The sequence below is a fragment of the Colias eurytheme genome, chromosome 10, assembly GCF_061535395.1.
Source record: "Colias eurytheme isolate Ceu_HAF_F1 chromosome 10, ilColEury1 Martin Lab GWU primary, whole genome shotgun sequence".
NCBI lineage: Eukaryota > Metazoa > Arthropoda > Insecta > Lepidoptera > Pieridae > Colias > Colias eurytheme.
The window spans coordinates 6,572,685-6,593,036 of NC_142989.1; the positions used below are offsets into that span (position 1 = coordinate 6,572,685).

The window sequence follows — 20,352 nt, forward strand, 5'->3', positions numbered from 1 at the left end:
GTACATTTCGAATTGAAAACCTCATGATAAAAATGAATATCATCATTGCTGTTTTAAAAATAAATATAAAATATTATGTAAAATCAAAATAAAATTATTTAGTATAAAAATTAAAATAATATTTTATATTATAATCCTTGAACAAATTAAATTCAAAATAATTAAAATAGTTATTATTTTGTTAAAGTTCTTTATTGGATGTCTGTGTGTCATGAAATTTAAAAAGCCTCAAACAATTATATTTGCGCGTAATATTCGAGTAAAATGTTATCTACATTTACGTCTCGTAGTTTTATAATTAATAATTTTTATCTCGTTCATAATATTATAGACATCTCGTCATAATATTATAGACATGAAACTACATCAAATAAATTATGAATATTCTCACAGTTAAAAATATATTCAAAGATTGATTGAAGAAGATTGATAGACACATCTCGTTATCTACATTTACGTCTCGTAGTTTTATAATTAATAATTTTTATCTCGTTCATAATATTATAGACATCTCGTTCATAATATTATAGACATGAAACTACATCAAATAAATTATGAATATTCTCACAGTTAAAAATATATTCAAAGATTGATTGAAGAAGATTGATAGACACATCATCCTTATTTCAGTACATGGAAAATATTAATGTGACACATGAAAGAGTAACGTACCTATCGATATAGTTACTTGACTAGTTTTTTACTGATCATTTTTTTACTATTTTTTACTTACAAGGTTTACTTTGATAGTATACCTTGGAATTTAATGAGCGAAACCCCAATTATCTATTCATATTATCTTCTACAGATCTCATAAATAAAACACATCATAACAAAAATACGTATATTCCATACAATACAAATATCAGGTCACAGTTTCGATTTCATTTGCTTCACGTATATAACAGAGTGTCCGGGCGGGTGTCGTTGCGTTGGCCTCACATTCCTCTCAATGGGTGTACTGTCGTTGCCCTCCAATTGCCTCAAAAGACCCAGCTGCGAACAAATTGTATGAAAGCATTCAATCAGCAGTCAATTTATACTAATATTATAACGATTTGATTTTGATTTTATTTGCTTGCTAAGAATAGGCTCTGAAACTACAGGGTGAATTAAAATATTCTTTCAACATCTGAAAGCTACAATATATTTTAAATAACAAATATAATATTTTATAACCACTAAAAAACACGCTTTTATAAGATAAACTTATAAAGTTATTTTAGGTACTGTCACCAAACCTTGATGAGTGTACAAAGTTTGAGTTAAATGTAAGTCAAAATCGAGTCTAAAGAAGTCGGTTGCATACAAACGTACACTGTACAGGTGAAGCTATAATAAAAGCGTGTTAAAAACGATGTCTTTCCGAGTGAAACTGGGACAAACAGCTATCACAAAGAACTTTGCACGTGATATTATGTATGAAAGGGAAGAGATATATCACGTCAAACTTACATTGTCAATAAGCTTCGATATACTGCAATGATGAATAGAAATACCGTTACTTATTCGAGAATAGGTACGATTTTCCTCAGGAATTGAAAACTTTACAAAGTTACAATCATTACTCTGAAGATTGATGTAAAGCTATGTAAAAGCACTAGCTTTTTTTTTTTAATACTAATTCATCGGAAATAGTGGCTTCATCATACATTCCTTACTACGTGACGATACGTGATATAACATTCAATAATTGGTCTTTGAATGATGGACTAAGGCTTCAATCATTTCCCCAATTTGATTTGAGGATCCTATGTAATTACAGGCCTGTATAATGTACGTATAATTACAATACGACCCTTGATTTAATTGAATAAACAACCTTACTATCCAAATGTGGACATACAACTACCACGTGAATTTCTATTTGAATGCTGACTCTGTTGGAAAGGTCATGATGTTATATTTAGCTAAATTGAATATTTGTATAAATGCTAAGCATGATATTCGTGGAACTCATTAGACAGTATCTAACTACAATGTTCAACTTTCAGCTTCTCATAGACATGTGTACCTAATACAAACTTAATTAAAATTGAATCTGTAACGCAGTCTGTGGATCAGATAAGCCACGATTTTAATAAGATTTTCACTGGAAAAAAGAGGAGGTTATACGACAATATATTGGTAGACTATCGTATCTCGCGATTGGGAATTACGCGGTAAAAACCGATCGAATATCACACTAGTTAGGAATATATATTCACCTGCTCAGTTCCAATTTGTACGGGCTTCTCATAGATGATCCATGTGACACATTCAGTGTAGGGCGGCGTGGTCAGCGATCCCTTGTAGGTGACGTAGCTGCCCGTCGTGACGTCAGCTCTGTCCATCCAGGATAATGATTCTGTAAGGAGACACGCGTTGAGCTTTTAGTGTATTGAAAGAAGTACATCATTTATTGGTAAGTAGAGTTATTGGAAAAAAGTTATAGAAGATTTGTAGCTCATAGAAACTACAAGCTACAGACTACTTTTTGATAATATCTAATGACAGGTAAATGTTTTTCATATTTCATTCTTGATACAATATCTTTTACATTTTATGAAGGTACAAAATTAGTGTTAATAGAACTAGCAGAAAATCAAAACAGTCACAAACATAAATATGAATATACGACATAAATATGAATAGAATACCTCATGTATAAAACACTCGAAATGATATGTAGTGTTTCAAACGTTAACTTTATGAGTACTTAACGAGCGACAATTTCATAAAGGACATTAAAATCTCAGTCAAGTGGCTTACTTGATATGTCGGCGTTAGCAAACAAAGTATATAAGTAGTAAAATATATGATGCTTATCGTAAACTTTATCGAATGTATCATTATTTATCGGTGCTTAAGTAATCGTTAAAAGTAGATATAATTTTTATTAAACAAACGATTATACCACACATAATATTGTTACCAATTGTTACGCTTCAAAGAACATATTACCTATACAGTATACACGTAGTTATAGGTAGTGATATTTATTCGTGCGTAGTTATAGTGCTATTTATTCGTAACTCAAAGGTGTGTGGTAGGAAAAAAAATACTTCGAAATTATCTGATTGAATATTTGGCGGTTACGAAAGGAGAACAGCTGAAGCTCCTTGCTGGATCAACTATTTGAAATCGATCACGTAACAGTTCTCAAACACCGAAGTAGGTTATAAATCCCACCCGTATGAAAACTTCTGTGAGCTGAAATAGCTCTTGATGTGTGAACTTGAACATTAATTTTGTTTGTGTCAGACCAGCAAAATTTTAGTCTGGAAATTGAACACATACTTTTTTAAACCCAACTGATTCGTAAAATAATAATAAAATTATTTTTGTTTCCATAAAAATAGAATGACTCAATGGTAAAATGGTTTAAAATGATTCGATGCATTGGACAGTGGACTCCGCCTACATAACAGAGAGAGAAGAGACTAGAAGTATGTTATATCGAATAAAAAATATTAAAAACTTACAAAAACGTCTACCCGAGCGAAGCCGGGGCGAGCAGCTTGTAATATATAAAACTTGTGTTAACTTAAATTAACTATAACATTATGATTTATAGTGTTTGGTCCAAATACAAATTTTACATGTAATGTACGTAATTGATAAGACTACAATATATAAAATCGCAAAAGCTCACCAGACGGTAAATGCACTGCATTATCCCGCTTCTTAATTAGATCCAGACCCTCGACGAACTGGTCAAAGCAAGGGTTTGGAACGTCTACAGCTTCTAGGAGAAATCCGACCACAGCCAGACCGTCTGGGTGGGCCACTGCTGCTTCCATGGATTCATATTTACTGTTGAAGTGCACTAAGTGACATTCTGCCGCGTACCTGAAAGAAATAATAGTTCCTTTTTAAAGGTTCAAAGACGTATCAAAAGAATATACAGATCCAGGTAATACTCCGACAATATTGCATTTTAAAACGGTATCGGCTGTTTATAATCGACGCCTCTCACACATAAAACAGATTAGTTACAAGTCACTCGCTCGCGTAGGCTGGCTACACGAGTCAGGCATTTGACTTTCGTATTGTGAAGCGTGTACAACGAATCTATACGTAACTTAAAACATTTTACCATTTAGTCATTCATAATGCATAGTATAAATATTCTACAAATGAGACCGCTAACATTAGCTATAAATATAATTTTGGCATGGCTATATTTTCCGCCTATTCGACACTATTTCAACGCATCTAAAATAGACGGGTTCGACAAGGGACATAATGAAGCGGCGATGACTCAGCGCGGAAGGCTTCTCACTTCAATCAGAGTTCGAGGGTTATGGTGGGTACACACGTACATACTTGCTAGTCGAGCAAGTCTCTTCGAACAAAGCTATAGCACAGACATGCTTGAACTCGCGTCTACACGTAAAAGCTTGCGCGAAGATCATGTTCAGTGTGCGTTGAAACTCTTCGAGCAATGGACGATACGTTGTTGTGTTTGGTGGGAAATTTTTTTCTTCTCTCTCCTCCAAGATGCCCTTAGAGAGTTAATTTTTTTTATCACTCCATTTCTGTCAATGTTTGGTTCCACCGTTTTGCATAATAAAATTAAACGATCATACGCAGCGTTTCTATTACCCTTGTCGCTGTACTCTTTTAACGTTGTTTTCCATAAACACTCTTCTTCTCGATACATGTTTATAAATTGTTCCACAAAATCACGAGTAAACGCTCTAAAGTCCGACATTTCAGCTGCGCACGCACAACCTTTTCGATTAATCACTCGCTCACGACTGACATGCTCGAAGTCGCAGCTACACGTACAGACAAGATTGCTTCGAACATCGAGCAAAAATTATGGAGGTTTGAATCTTGCTCGAATCGAAGTTGTTGGATTGAAATGGTTGGCTTCGAGCATTTGTCTTGAGACTTGCATGGTACACACGTTCGTACTTGCTCGAGATCGAGCAAGTTTATCGAGCATGTGCGTACGTGTGTACCCACTATTAGAGAGTAAACAAATGTGCAAAATGTGAATCGATTATTTACATCACATCTGCAATCGGTAAATTGACATGTCCGAAAAGTTATTCGACGACATGAAATCTACAAACCCGCACTTGATCAGCATAATAAATTAAAGCTTAAGTTGATGATGTTGATTATAATTTAAAATAAGGATGGACTAGGATATACTGTATTACTGTAACTCGTTGCGTTGGACGAGTAGAGGCAATCATTAAAGTGTAGAGGGCAAAAATGTCTTTAATCGACCGTCATCGTAAAAGTTTATTCATTATCGCCGTATTGGCGGCAAACATCGACGATTATTTTTAGGCCCAACGCTGCCCATTGTAAGGAGCGCCTGTCATGTTTTAAAGCCGGTCGTAATTTTTATCTGGTTCAATTAAAAATTAAATAAAATACAAGCGTAAGAGCCTAAGATGAGGGCGTTATTTGAAATCTAGTCTAAGAGCAACTCACCCATGTCCATCTAAAACGTGTTCACATCCCGTAAAATCATCGACTGACCAGTGGAAGTGCATCTGCTCAAATATATACTCGCCGATGAGTGGACCTCCACTGAGACATGGCCGTTTTGCGGAATCTAACGTGAAGAATGCTGAAAAAAGAAATATCCGCTTTACTACGTCCAATAAAACTTCAGCAAGAAAGACCACGCTGTAAATCTTCAATATACATTTAGTGTGTTTAAGGTCTTTAAATGGGAATAACAATAGTGTGACGATATTGAATATATAATTGGTAGGTACCTGTGCATTTTTCATCTGTTAAATATGCCTTGTTGCATTTAATTTATAGGTAAAATTAAATAATGTAATGCAATCTAAATAAGCATAATATAATATCTACTAAATAACCATCTATGATCCACCATAGAGCATAATTTGTTTTCCACAAATATACAAGATATTATATGAGAGAAATACATTTTTACATAAATTTTTTTAATAAATGGTGGTCCCTTCCTGGCTTTGAATTATTATACAAATGTCGAAAGATTGCGAGAGAGGAATAAACAGATAAGTTAGAAGAAGCGCTATTGAACACTCGTAATTTTATTAATGGTAATTTCCGCGCGGAATATTTTCCACAATGAAACACAGCATATCTGCAATCTGTATGGTGTACTTCGTGTAGGGGAGAATGAATGAAATAAATTTTATTACTGTAAAAATATAAGCACAGGAACGAAAACGTTTGATACCCCGAGCTTATACATCTGCCAACAATCGCTTGGCTAGCACAGTTTAGGATACCTAATACCTATGTCTCTGCAGGTAAGAGAAAATTGAAAATGGTAATTATCTACATATCTACATAATAAAGATATGAAAGAATTTAATAGTAGCGAACAATAAAATAATTTGTTCAGAATAAGATATAAAAAATAGATTATGATATTGCCTGTAAAACAACGTCTCCTAAAAGAACGAACACAAGATTAGATACACAATAATTAGGTACTAAAGCTAGCTATATTTGATGATCATAATTTGACTGGTTGAAGGAAATATAATTATGTAAAGCAAAATATTTGAAAGTTCATTGTAATCAGCTATTACAAACAACAAACTTTAAAAACGACTAAATGATAAACAACTCTTTGAAAAGTTCAAAGTAGTTGTTGTAATGTACGCTCCCGGCTAAAAACCAGGAATTTTAATTTTAACTTTATCCAGCTTGTTCGAACTTTCGCTTGTGCTATTAGTCAATAGTGAACATAATATTGCAGTATAAATATAAACCAGTATACATAAACACAATAAAATAAAATAAATATAAATAATCGTATTATCATAGACAAATATAACCTGTATTATGTTGATATCGTAACAGTAAAACGAGAAATTGTAACTTGCTTTTTATTATTTGTAATCTAACGTTGCTTCAAAACTTTGGATATAACGTACAATATCTATTGAACTTAGAAAATATCAAAATAGCTATTGATAATAGATATTAATCTGTTCAAACGTAAATTATGAATAAGGAAATATCACGATAAAGATTTATATTTATTTCTTGTCATATATCTGTTACCAACGCAATAGACATTTTAGTAGGTATAAAATCCAAAAGGCTCTATAATGAATTATGAACTTTATCTTAAGTGAATACGGTCAAATTTTCAAATGAACAGGGTTAAATAAAATTTGAAACGGTAACGTTTCTTGCCATTTTGATTACTCTGCAGGCTGTTGATTTAATATTCTAATATTCTTAGCTTCTCTTAGAACTGGTTCCATATGGAAGGAGAAAGAAATATTAAATTCCAAAACGTATAAAAATTAACTCAATACTCAATCAACATATTATTGTTTAAAGATGTAAAACTGTTAACGTAGCAGTTTGTTTTAAAAAAATATAATATTGATGAAATATAAAGTGGACTATAATTTATAATATTTTTTTTATTATTATTCTCACAGTGTTTGCATAAGGTAATGGGCTCAATTTATAATAGAGGGTCAGGTTGAGGATAGGCAAGGCAAAAAACTTTTTTAGGTCTTGAAAATGTATAAAAATATTTTAAGTGAAAATATTATTATCCATGGTTTTCGTAAACCTATTACATAGTTATTGTTCTAGTTTTTGTAAAAAATATGAACCAGTTAAAAATATTATATACTAGGTTTCCGCCCGCGGCTTCGCCCGCGCAGTCAAAGAAAAACCCGCATAGTTCCCGTTCCCGTGGGATTTCCGGGATTGCATCATTTTCCCGGTATAAAAAGTAGCCTATGTCCTTTCTCGGGTATCAAAATATCTCCATAACAAATTTCATGAAAAATGGTTCAGTAGTTTAGGCGTGATTGAGTAACAGACAGACAGAGTTACTTTCGCATTTATAATATTAGTATGGATAACATAAGTAATGGATACATATTAAACACTTGACCGTAATTTGAAGCTTACTTCATTGAGAAGGCACCTAGCTTTTTCCGCCTATTCTTCCCTCTCTTTCTGTTGTATGTATGCTATCTCTCTCGCACACCTCTCCACCAGGTGGCGGGGCGCACGATAATGTCGGGCGCTGGATGTTTTTCACTTAATAGCATGAATAAAGATATTTAAAATTAACGATACAACCGTTACATTTTACTTGAAATAGTAACTTTTCTTTTGAAATATTTCATTATGCAATATGTACTACTTAATTAATATTTGAATTTTTAATACTGTGAGTAAAGCTATTTTAACGGTGTTACCGTTCGGCTTTACTCGAATCGTTAATATTACTTTTGTGATTATTTGATATTACTAGATATATCAAATACCCTCTCTTTTATATAGATATTTTTAATATTTTATTTCATTTTTAATAATGTGTTTTTATTACAAGGGTACAAGTGAATTTTTCGTGGAAAAATTACAATTAATACTTACTATGGATATGAGCCAACTCAAAGCTTTACAGGCATACAATCCATTGCTACGACTTTATTACATTGTCGTTATCGCTAGGAACGGATCGGAATTCCTATCATAGTTTATTACTAAAAATTATCGAACGAGATGAGTCAGCTCCAAGAAGTCACGACATGTCAGAACATGTTGTGATATTATTTTATAAATCGTACGGGAGTTACCGCTCAACTGAATAATGATGGAATTCGCTCATGTATAGTAGATACGTACCATGAATGTTCCACACATTCAAAACTATCCGTAGTCTATACGTGTCCTTTTATGAGTATTATTCTGATCCGTTTTTATGTGAAAATAGACATATTACACACGGCTAATTTGATTGAAAATTACGTTTCCTATGTTCAAATGATGCAACTTTTTTTGTTAAAACGAGTAAGTACCAAAAATTTTACAATTAAATTTTTTGGTTTACTGAACTTGTGCTGAAAGGGTTATCGTATAATAATTATCGAGATATCTTACTATAAATTAGATTTAGATACACTTATTTCAAAGGATTTACAATTCACTTCTAACGTTTTAGAATAATATTATAAACTTGTACACCTTGACAAAAAGTAAAAAATTGCGGGTGAGTGGAGATTATTTTGTGCAATTAAATATAACGTCCTACGACGGTATGGTTGCGTTCGTGAATGTTAACGGATATAAAGCAACTAAATGTTACATCGATTGCATGAACAAAAATAAATATGAATCGAAGTTCATTTTAAAATTTTGTGAATTGATTTGAATTATGAATTTATTAAATGTCGCTAACATTGGAAAATAAGTTAAAGGACCTTGTTAATTGCTATATTATTTAAATGATTATTTACTGCTATTTTTATATTAGCACTAAGGTGTATTCTTGCTCGAAGCAGAATACATAAATGAGGCCACTACTCCTCGCAGGGGTTAGCCAGGTCAAATTCACCCTCGCAGGGTGTCTCTTAAGCATTTTTTGGCAGGCCCTACTTATTTCTAGTTACAAACATCCCTCGCGCAGCTGTCGCTCGCAGGGAAATGGTGCAAATATATATCGGCCCTCGCGGGGCTTTGATTACAATCGTACCTCACGGAAAAGATGGTGCGAATATATATCAGCCCTCGCGGGGCTTTGATTACAACCGTCCCTCATGGAGAAATGGTGCAAATATATATCAGCCCTCGCGGGGCTTTGATTACAACAGTACCTCACGGAGACATGGTGCAAATATATATCAGCCTTCGCGGGGCTTTGATAACAACCGTCCCCACGGGGAAATGGTGCAAATATATATCAGCCCTCGCGGGGCTTTAATGGCGATTGGTGCAAATATACAAAGGATTGATCATTAAAATGATCATAGATATTTGCTTTTGTCAACGAGGACCCACGAAAGAAGTTTTGGATATGACCGTATCGGATCTTCACTCTTCTAAGGTAGGTAGAAAAAGGTTTTGAAATCTACTTCACAGTGGGCAGTATAGTAAATGACCTAATAAATACAATAAAGGTTAGATACGTCAAATAATGGGCGCATGAAATTGATACTTCGTATCCTAAAAGTTTACGCTTCAGGAATCAGGAAACCACCATTGGTTTACCAATTATGGAAATTGGAATTGAACAAATTGTATTTACCAATGCAAAGCCTAATCACAACAAAGGAAGGCGAGTCGGATCAAATATCATCTCGCAGATGATTTGTGGCGGTGGTTTCGAGGATTGTCACCAAGCCTTGTGTCAACGGTATGTTTGGTATCGTAATTAAATGGCACTAGCCGACCAATTTTCATATACAAACATCGGAAGAGATTTTTTAATCGCAAAGCGATTGAATGTAACAAATGACGATTGATTACGTATAGTTGACCTCTCATAGGCCTATTTTAGTTGCCCGGTCTTGTAGGCAATTTATTTGACTCGTTTTTCAACCCATTTGACCTCATTATTGCACCCATGAGATTTTTCTTCGGGGCTCAAACAATAAATCGCTGAGGGATTAGGATAATCGTTTGTTAGACAAGTTTTTTGTCATCCCACCAGGATTATTATATTGTATAATAAAGTTATATACAACTATTAACGTAAAACGTTTAAGTAGGTACTCAACGAATGCTGAGAATACTGACTGTCGAGTTACATAGGATAGAGGATAAATAACGGAAAGTCAATCTTTCCAAACAAAAGCCTCTTATTATTAGATATTACTTGGAACCCCTACCCTTAACGAGAAAGCTCTGCCAAATGACTTCTCATTTCTTTGCTTTGAGGGGGGGGGGGGCAATAAATGAAATGTACAGGCTATACGGCTTTTAAAATATAAGTCTGGTAAGCGAACTAAACTTTGCTGGTTTAGTTCTTGCTATATCGCTATCCGTGCCTGCTTCTCGTGTTTACGGGTGAATTAAGTTTATCAATAGTCATAAATGCAATGCTATTCAGAGGATATACTGCATTTAAAACATGACAAAGTCTGGTAAGCGAACTAAACTTTGCTAGTTTAGTTCTTGCTATATCGCTGTCCGTGGCTGCCTCGCGTGTTTACGGATGAATAACCTATACTGTCATAATCTTAACACAGATTCATTCGACATAGCTCCCCACGAGCTCAGTTCTTCATTTTTGCACTCGCACAACTGTGGACAACACAAGAGCAATGCCTCCATTGGTAGCAGTTACAATCAAGGGATAACTAACCTTAGGCTAGCCATATTACGGATGTTGGAACAACCGACTATATTCAGGGCAATTTTCTTTGTTCAGTGTAACGTTTAGACTGTCGTAGCATTCCTACGGAACAAAGATGGGATCAGATCTGCATCCTTAATGCAGTTAATCGAAAGGAGATACTTTCAGACGACGATAGTATTCAAAACCCACCATATTCCTTAACATAATAGTGCATAGTTAAGCTTATAATCTCTCTTGCCATTATCCTGCAGCAGAATTCCTTGGCGATAATTTATCCTCGTTAGAACGAGCGAGGGTTGTTACGATAATATGAGAAATCCTAGTCAGTTAGAGACCTGAACGACGCGATAGAGTACCGCTATTTCAGTAGTAGTAACACCTAGAAGGGTGAAGGTATTCTGGAAAGCGGAACTGAAGGCCCGGTCAGCAGCATCAGCCACCTAATAGACAGTGTTCAGTGCTGCACCACTATAATCTGCAAAATGACTCTGACGGTATGAAAATGTGGAGTACATTTTCAAAATTATCAAATGATATAGTTGGAATAAAAATCCTATTTGCCTCCGTCTATCCAAAAGACATACGGAGTAGCTAGTAGTAGTTGGTTGAATTAGAATAAAGTAACTATAGTTAAAATCCTTTGTTACTGACTGGATAAATTTGGCTCTTTTCCTATCTGACGTTCATATAGCTGTTGACTGCCTAGTGTTGTGCACAAACACTATTATTATAAACTAGCGGTCCGCCCCGGCTTCGCTCGTGGTACTTACGTTTTCTCTACATAAAAACCATCTTTCACTTCAAGGAATAAGAATTATCGAAATCGGTTCAGCCGTTCTCGAGTTATGCGCTTACCAACACATTTTGCGATTCATTTTTATATATAAGAAGATAAGTCACGTTATGTAGTCCCGAGGCTTTCGGTATATAAGTTCTGATGGAAATCATAATTATATCTTAAAACCGAATTGATTAAAAGTAACGTACTTGGCTGTAGTAATTGCAGTTTTGGGACACAGATAAGCTCCTTATCATTTTAGTCTCTTAAGTTCAGTATATTTGTTTCCAGTACAGAGTTTATGACCTATCAGTTTTAAATAAATAATTCATGCATTGTACTGAAAGTACTAGCCATGTTTAGATTATGATTGGTGGCGTTGGCTCTAAACATTAATAGATACCGCACGGTTTGGTTGGATGTTAAAAATCTGTATTATAATTAAAACCGTTTACCTGTTTTGATATTTTATTGCCTTAATCAAGGGGTGACCTTTTAAATTTATTTCTGACCCCAAAAGTAAGGACCAAGTTCTCTTCTTGTCCGCTTGTAGCAGGTTGGGTTAAAACTGTGTGAGTTGAGACAGGTGGTAATTCTATGTTAAGATGATTCAATTGTGCTTCTACAGAGTTCTAATTGAATAAATAAAGGTTTGAGTTTGAGGTATTTTTGCCTCGTCGGGATCAGCTGTTGCTTCATTTTGTAAGTAACATCTAAATGCGTAATTGAAAGTCGTTACTGGCGCTTTCGCAGATTTACGCTAAAGATAGTGAAAATTGTAGTAACTTTAACCTTTCAAGCCCAAAAGGTTAACTAAGGTACGCTTGAACCAATCACATAAGTTCTAATACTTTTAATCATTATGATTAACTCTTTGGTTCTTATTTGATTAACTTTTCATCTGGGATTGTTAATATATTATATAATATAAAAATTTGTGTGATTTATTGGTAGGTATACTATCTGCACACCTTACTCTTTCAAATAAAGAAATAAGTAATTACTTATGTATTCAAATTCACATTGGCGTCCATATATTGTACACCAGGTGGGTAACAAACAGGTCTCAATGAAGTAAGCTTCAAATTACGGTCAAGTGTTTAATAGCTGTGTTTTACCTGAAAATAAAACACATATTAAATACTTACCTATATTTGAAGCTTACACTTAACGTCCACCTGTTGTGGATTTCGACTCAATGAAAAACATCCAGCGCCCGACATTATCGTGCGCCCCGCCACCTGGTGGAGAGGTGTGCGAGAGAGATAGCATACATACAACAGAAAGAGAGGGAAGAATAGGCGGAAAAAGCTAGGTGCCTTCTCAATGAAGTAAGCTTCAAATATAGGTAAGTATTTAATATGTGTTTTATTTTCAGGTAAAACACAGCTATTATCAAATGCCACCTTTATTTTTTATCAAAATGAACTAATTGATTACACATAAAGTGCAATGATCTTATAAAGAAACTTATCGCAATAACAACATTATCACGAATCTAAAAAATAATAATTAAGCGCCAATTTAATTATTTATTTTTAACATAATGCGTCAGTAAATTAAAGCAATATTAAAAAAAAAACTTGACCGACTCCTTGGTACAGTGGTTGACACGTAAGCGTAGAACCGAGGCGTCCTGGGTTTCTATTCCCGGGGGAGATGAAGAAAAAAAATGTGCATCTTCCCCTTACCCCACTAGGCACATGGGACTTCAAATAAAAGCTGGACTTTTTGTTTGTTTATTTGTTGCGATTTAATTAATAAGATAACTAATTAAATAAAAAACTACTTCATTTTTTAAAAAGAACTTTTACCACAAGAAAAGTCGGTTTCTTATCTTTACGGTGTATAATATTATGTACGTATTAGCTGTAAGTCTTTTTTTATCGGCTCAACCCAGACGTATTAAACGGGAAATCCCTATAACGTACGTAATAATTTACAAGATTATTCTATATAGAATGTTACAAGAAATTTTGTCGTTATTGATAGCATTGTATTTCCTTATATTTTATCATTGTTATCAGTAAACTGGTTCAACGGTTAAGTTTTTATTGAATCATGAGTCAGCGTTAAATGAATTGAACATGAAAATCTCATTCCTATGGGAATCCGCGGAAGGCGCGGGCCGTGGACGGATAAGGCTATGAAGCGCTCACGATAAGCTTTTATTGTGGAAGCTACATACGTACCTGATAGACGAAGGTTAACATTTTTTACATTGTAATTAATATGGACATAATACATTAATAAATTATTAATGACTGTCTATTAAAATATTTCATCTGAATACGAATATTCCATATTCCACGAAAATGCGACGTGTAGTCTAGCTCACGTTACCAAAAATCTATATATATAAAACTCAAAGGTGACTGATATAGAGATCTATCAACGCACAGCCCAAACCACTGGACATATCGGGCTGAAATTTGGCATGTACGTAGATGTTAGGACGTAGGCATCCGCTAAGAAAGGATTTCCCGAAATTCTTGCGGGAACGGGTAAAAAACGGGGATGCACGTACGAAGTCGTGGGTGGAAGCTAGTGATTAATAAGTAACTTAATATATTCTCAACAAAAAGCAATTAAACAAGTCTACTTAATTAAATATTCTTACCCGTTTGGCCAGTGTTCAAGAGCACTCCAGTCGCCTCATTGTCCCAGTAGCCTTTGAACTTTAAAGGTTCCAGAGACGACCACGTGGGGCAGCGGCTGACAGATATGGCTATGGGCGACTGTGACGCTCTGAGCTTCGAAATTTGTTCCGCTGAAACGAGATTATAATTATATTTTTTGGGTGAAATTTGAAATAGCGACTATTTGGAAATTTTCTGGAACTGCGCAACAATTTAGTTGTTAATAAGTTGTTGTTTTAGTTTTTATAGTTACTTGTAAAGGTTTACATAAAGATTACACGTGCCTGAAACTGAAGACTGAAGAAAGATTGAACTATATTTTTCAAACACGTGGAAAACATAAGATAAGTAACAAATCTGATTTTTCAATCTTTTTACAATTTATCGTAAGGGAAAATATATTCTGTAGGTATAAAAATTTCATTAAAACTATGCCTAAAATGTATCCAAAAAAAGTAGGTAGGTACTTTATTAATTAATATTCCAATATTAATCTTAGAGCAGTAAAAAAAGTACGAAATCTATTTCCCATTATAAAACTTCTGTCGTAGATTATCGTATCAATATTTGATAACACCTTATCCTTTGTACACCAACTATTACATATTTGATTTACATAATAGTTTTGCTACGAGATTATTTCTATACGAGTTTATTAATAAAATAAACCATTTTCATATAAAAGTAGATATTTATATGTTGCTTAAATATTGTCACAATTTTGAAATCAAAAACAAATACATACACCATAGTGGTGGACCGAAAAAATGAGTCTAGATTGAGATATTTTTTCACAATACCCTTGCAAAAACTACTCAGGGTGAATTTAATCATTTGCAGGATGGGAATAATCTGTCTATTTACCAAGATTTCAATTTTTTATTTTAAATGTTCCCTCCATTCTATCCTACTTACTATTATACAGGCGAAAGTTTGTAAGTATGGATGTATGGATGTTTGTTACTCTTTCACGTAAAAACTACTGAACCGATTACAATGAAATTTAGCACACATATAGAGGGTAACTTGGATTAACACATAGGATAGGTTTTATCCCGGAAATCCCACGGGAACGGGAACTATGCGAGTTTTTCTTTGAAAACGCGGGCGAAGCCGCGGGCGGAAATCTAGTAGTTTAAATATATTATTAAAATAGAGCTGTTGTCATCATCATTGCTTTAATATTTGCTGGGTTAAACAATATTTTTTTTATTATAGCTCTATATTATAATTTATGGTAAATAGGTATTATATAAAATTAAAAGAAAATGATAACTATTATATAAATCGATGGACGATTGTTAGATAAAATTTGTAACAATATCTCGAGATCAATATCGGAATGATACTATTTATATAAAGTTATAACTATATCAATAAAATCCAATTTTAGGATAATATTGATGAAAGATCAATCCTATCGAAACTTAGTCTTTAGACAAGTGTCAGAGACGCCAAAGAATAGAAACTGCTATCGCTAATTATTATTGACATATGCTCATGACATTCTAGTAATGGTTCAGTCACACTACCAACGACGACGACGACCACGACCATAATTCCCATCCAGCCGAAGTAAATTTTTATGGATTTCTTTAGAGTTATTCTATTCTTCTACCATTTGTCTCGGCTTGCTGGCCCACTGCCTTAGAATCAGAAAAAAAAAGAAAAAAGAAAAAAAAATACATTACCATCTGATGTAGCGGCTGTGTTTGAAGGGAATACTTTGGTGTTGCTAACCGAACTAACAATTTTGTTACAATTCATTTTCACGTAATTATTTATTCTAATAATGTATGCTACGTCTGCTTGTGTACTGCGAATTTAAGAAATTGATTCACACTCAAGGTTCTATCTAATCTATGATAAAAATTGCTTTATCACATTTTGATTAACGACTGCCCATGCTAAATTCCCTTATCGATATGTTTGACAAAAACAATTTGAGACATTATTTGCGTGAATATATTTTAATCCGAGATAGTGAAATTAACTTGTTCATGATTAGAATAGAAGTTATTTTGTTTGCCGCGTTTCCGCATGAATTCGAGCTTTTGTAACAAAACGATACTGACGATACGTTTAGTTTTAGTGTGCCTAGAGCCTACCTTTTCACTAATTACTAGTATGTAAGACTGTATATTAATAGATAATTATCACATTTAATAAAAAATGGCAATTTAAAGTATTAAACTGTTTATTTAAAATACTTACGTATTGCTTATTTTTATAGAGATCGAATATTAATTAAAGGACGTAATTTTATAATGCATTATTTTTTCTAATATCAAATTTAAATCATACATTTTCAACGTCAATATTATGAAACAATAATTAATAAACAAACCAATTTTAGTAAAATCGCGGTTACTACAAATCATAATCTCTGGAATTTGAGTGAAATAATGCTGTTTTGATAATGAATGTGTGTACATGAATTCTGATAAGCGCCTTTGTAAATCATAATATCAGGTATTCAGAATTTTGAACAAACACTACCTATATATTATTAATTATTAGCACTAATTTTGGCTGTGTTTCAGTTTATTTATCAAATTGAGCTATTAAATTTGTAAATAAAGTCTAATGGTGTATTTTCACATTCGTGAAAATCACAAGGCGATCAGCGAGGCGAATAACAGCTAACATATTACATACGTGTACATAGCATAATATGTAAATAGCGCACTCGATTTCGCTATTTGTGTTTAAAGCGGTTATTTTGGACGAACACGAACTTCATTTACTACTTATGAATGTATAAACGGTGGTTCGTGTTCGTGAAACAAGTGAATGAAGAGGCGAATGGAGAACACGAATGTGTAAATGCACCATAATAATATTGTACACGGCACATTGAGATATACATATATGGAGACGACACCGCCTACATCACTTATGTTCCGCGTATGTTGAGCGGTTTTTTTAATGGTTTTAAAGTGAAACGCATCAAATATGCCTTCGTGTGTGTTACGATATTGCACAAATAATACGGAAATGTGCAAAGGAATAACTTTCATGGGTAAGAACCCTAACTAGCTGATAATAATTTTTAAAACTTAGTTAGAGCAAAAAAATGGCGCACTGATTTTGTTCGTGGTGTCTCCTCCATACGTATAGTAATATTATCTCAATGACACGGCATAATTCGGCCATTATTTTTCGACGATCTAAGTGCGTGGGAGAGATGACATTGCCCAAGTACGCGCTTAAACACAAATGCACTTATATTTAATCAATCTATAAACTTGGAAGATCTATTATGAATGAAATGTGAGAACATAAAGAAGTAAAAAAAAATTACGCACGAGATTTCCCAAGATACATGCCTGTATTGCCAACAGACGAGCTAGTGATATTTCTTTATTAATATATTATTGAGCGGAGCCTCCAAGCCGAAATCGTTTCATATGAACACGCGTATTATCTTAGCCTCATTATTTTGTTTAGGTATAGGGATTTGACTAGAGTGAGATTAGTTCATAATATTATAGAATATAGTAACTATATGTCGAGCTAGATGATAAGTGTGTTCTCACAGAACGTTTGCAAGGTCAACTAGTATAAAGATGTAATTAACTCACCAAGATTTTTCGCATTCATGCTCTGTTCCCGATATATTCTAGGATCTATCTTATGTTCACTTTCGGTACTTAAATCTTGGACCACAGTTTTTGATTTAATATCACCATCACTTTGTTTCACACAAAATATATCACTATGATTATCATGGTACGTCAATACATCTTCTAATGTATTATTTACATTACCTAGTGTCAAAAGTTTATGCTCTTGCGCTGACTTATCGAGTTTAATAGAAGATAGTTCTGTATCACTCTTACTGCAATCTTTCTTTAGTTGTCTAGTAATGTTTTTAATTATTTGAATTTCAGATTTAATGTCTCTCAGTTCTTTTCGTATTTCGGTTATCCTATCTTGTTGGTTCATAGCAGATGTTTCAGGATACGCCATGATGGTCTTGTAGATGTATCTTGATACATTAATGAAATCTGGTTCTTCTTACTTTCTCTTTGGCACTCATAGAAAGGGAATTTTATTGAATACAATTATTTTGAACACATTTTACACTTCGCTGACTTCATGTTAAGGAAGAAACTGGCTGGCCACTAAATAAATAGGTCACAATACTGATTCTTATACAATTTCTTACAATACAGTATTTCTCACAAATTTAACTCGTAATAAGGAAACGTTTATTCACATTGTACGCAAGTTCCCATTTACATTGTTATACAATATACGTGTGATTTAGAACCTTAACAGAAGTTTGCGATTTATAGGCCTGTTATTTTGGATAAAAGAAGTATGAAAATGGCTTTAAACTAAGCCATGACCTATAAAAAGGACGCAAAGTATAAAAATAATAAGTTATAAGTCATATTTGACGTCTATCGCTTAGATTTGTTATGAAAATAGATTGACTATGCAGTTTCTATACACATGACGGCTAAAAAACATTTTTTGCAAGTAACAAAAAAAATCTTATCTAATAAACGCATACACAAAAGTGCATTATCAGAGTATTGTATTTCAGTAATCTTATCTTATCAACAGCAACAGATTTTATAATCCTCTTTCAATATTTACGTTTCTTCAACAGTACCTTTGAAATAAAACCACTAATAATAATTTGATATAAATCATGTAAAACATGACAAAAATGTAACATCAATAATACTTCTCGAATAATTCACAAAAAAAATTCCGTTATTTTACTCCAGAATAATACTGCAAACCAGACTACTTCCTGACCTCTCAATCAAATTTTCTGAGTGCGGACGTTAACGAAAACAAAGTGGCACTTTAACAACTGGGATTAGTGAAACGATAAATAGAATTCCTCGATAAATTGATAGATGGTGTTCGTCACAGCGCCGATTAGATAACTGCTGACTTCCACGTGCTCGGGCATTGCTAGTTTCGATACACACATAGTTCATACGTACAATATATTCGCTTAAGGGGCATATCAATTTTATATTTATTATGCAATAGCTTTATTCGTCTGTTTTGTTTTTTTGTCAGTTTCACATTATTTTTTATTATTCAGACACCAAGCGAATACAAATTCTTCAGTTATAAATGGCGTAACATGAAAATTGCAAACTTAATGACCACCTAAAAGTCACAAGTTTTACTACAGTTTATTACATATTTTAATTCAGAGAGACAATCAGTTTATGAACAATAAGAAAATAGAAAATCATACATTTTGTTTAAACCAACGTTTAAACGAATGTAGTGTTATATTATATAGTGTAATCACTGGTCCTTCATTGTTAATTCTTCATTTACGTACCTGTTTTATATTTGATCCGTATTTTCCGTAGCTTAATAAACTTTTCCCTCACTCTACACTTGTAATTACTGTCGAAGGTTAGATTCGAAACAACACTTTGTACGATCATCATTAGTATTCCGGAAAGATACTGTATTAACAAGATTTGCTTATAATTAAATAAGCCAACCTTAATTCATGGTTATATAGAATTAAATTGGGAATTTCACCGCAGACGTGACGTCGTAGAAAACCCTGATTAATGCTCTAGAGATAATATCATAAATTTGTGTAGAAATTACTGTATCACATTCATTAATTAGGAGGAAGAAAATTGGGGTTTGTTGTTGTTTGGGAAGGACACAATTTTCAACTAGTTGATATTGGAAAAAAAATAGCACGAAGCAAAGTTGTAAGTGAATATATAAAAGAAACATAGATTACATATGGTTCCCATTTCGAGGAAAAGTATATTAGAATCTTTTTCATCCTAGAAACATGTAAGATATTAATCATCGCATATTGTTGAAAAATAAATAATTAATTAAAACATCACAACCGAGATTCGCCTTAA

At 33.4% G+C, this 20,352-nt stretch overlaps 1 protein-coding gene across 6 annotated transcripts; it reads right to left on the reverse strand.

Moving 5' to 3' along the window:
• Positions 1-830: 830 nt before the first annotated feature.
• On the reverse strand, positions 831-19,369 carry LOC149905230 (carbonic anhydrase 13-like). 6 transcript variants are annotated; one of them, XM_090106292.1, is made up of 7 exons: positions 19,237-19,369; positions 18,064-18,606; positions 14,461-14,610; positions 5,434-5,572; positions 3,635-3,831; positions 2,208-2,347; positions 831-996 (listed from the first exon to the last, which is right to left on the reverse strand). In XM_090106292.1, exons 2-7 carry the CDS (start codon positions 18,449-18,451, stop codon positions 871-873), a joined length of 1,140 nt encoding a protein of 379 aa, XP_089962418.1. In that variant the 5' UTR covers positions 18,452-18,606; positions 19,237-19,369; the 3' UTR covers positions 831-870. The 6 variants fall into 6 exon arrangements, with proteins under 6 accessions (XP_089962418.1, XP_089962415.1, XP_089962414.1 ...); XM_090106289.1 differs by having other exon boundaries at positions 19,217-19,369; XM_090106288.1 differs by having other exon boundaries at positions 19,179-19,369.
• Positions 19,370-20,352: the final 983 nt, after the last annotated feature.

What these genes read in the sequence shown, in the direction of transcription:
- LOC149905230 (XM_090106292.1), bottom strand. Translation starts at nt 18,451, where the DNA reads ATGGCGTATCCTGAAACATCTGCTATGAACCAACAAGATAGGATAACC. An exon ending in CATGAATGCGAAAAATCTTG is followed by an intron (nt 14,611 to 18,063) that starts GTGAGTTAATTA and finishes ATCTCGTTTCAG; the next exon opens with CGGAACAAATTTCGAAGCTC. An exon ending in TACAAATTGGAACTGAGCAG is followed by an intron (nt 997 to 2,207) that starts GTGAATATATAT and finishes ATTTGTTCGCAG; the next exon opens with CTGGGTCTTTTGAGGCAATT.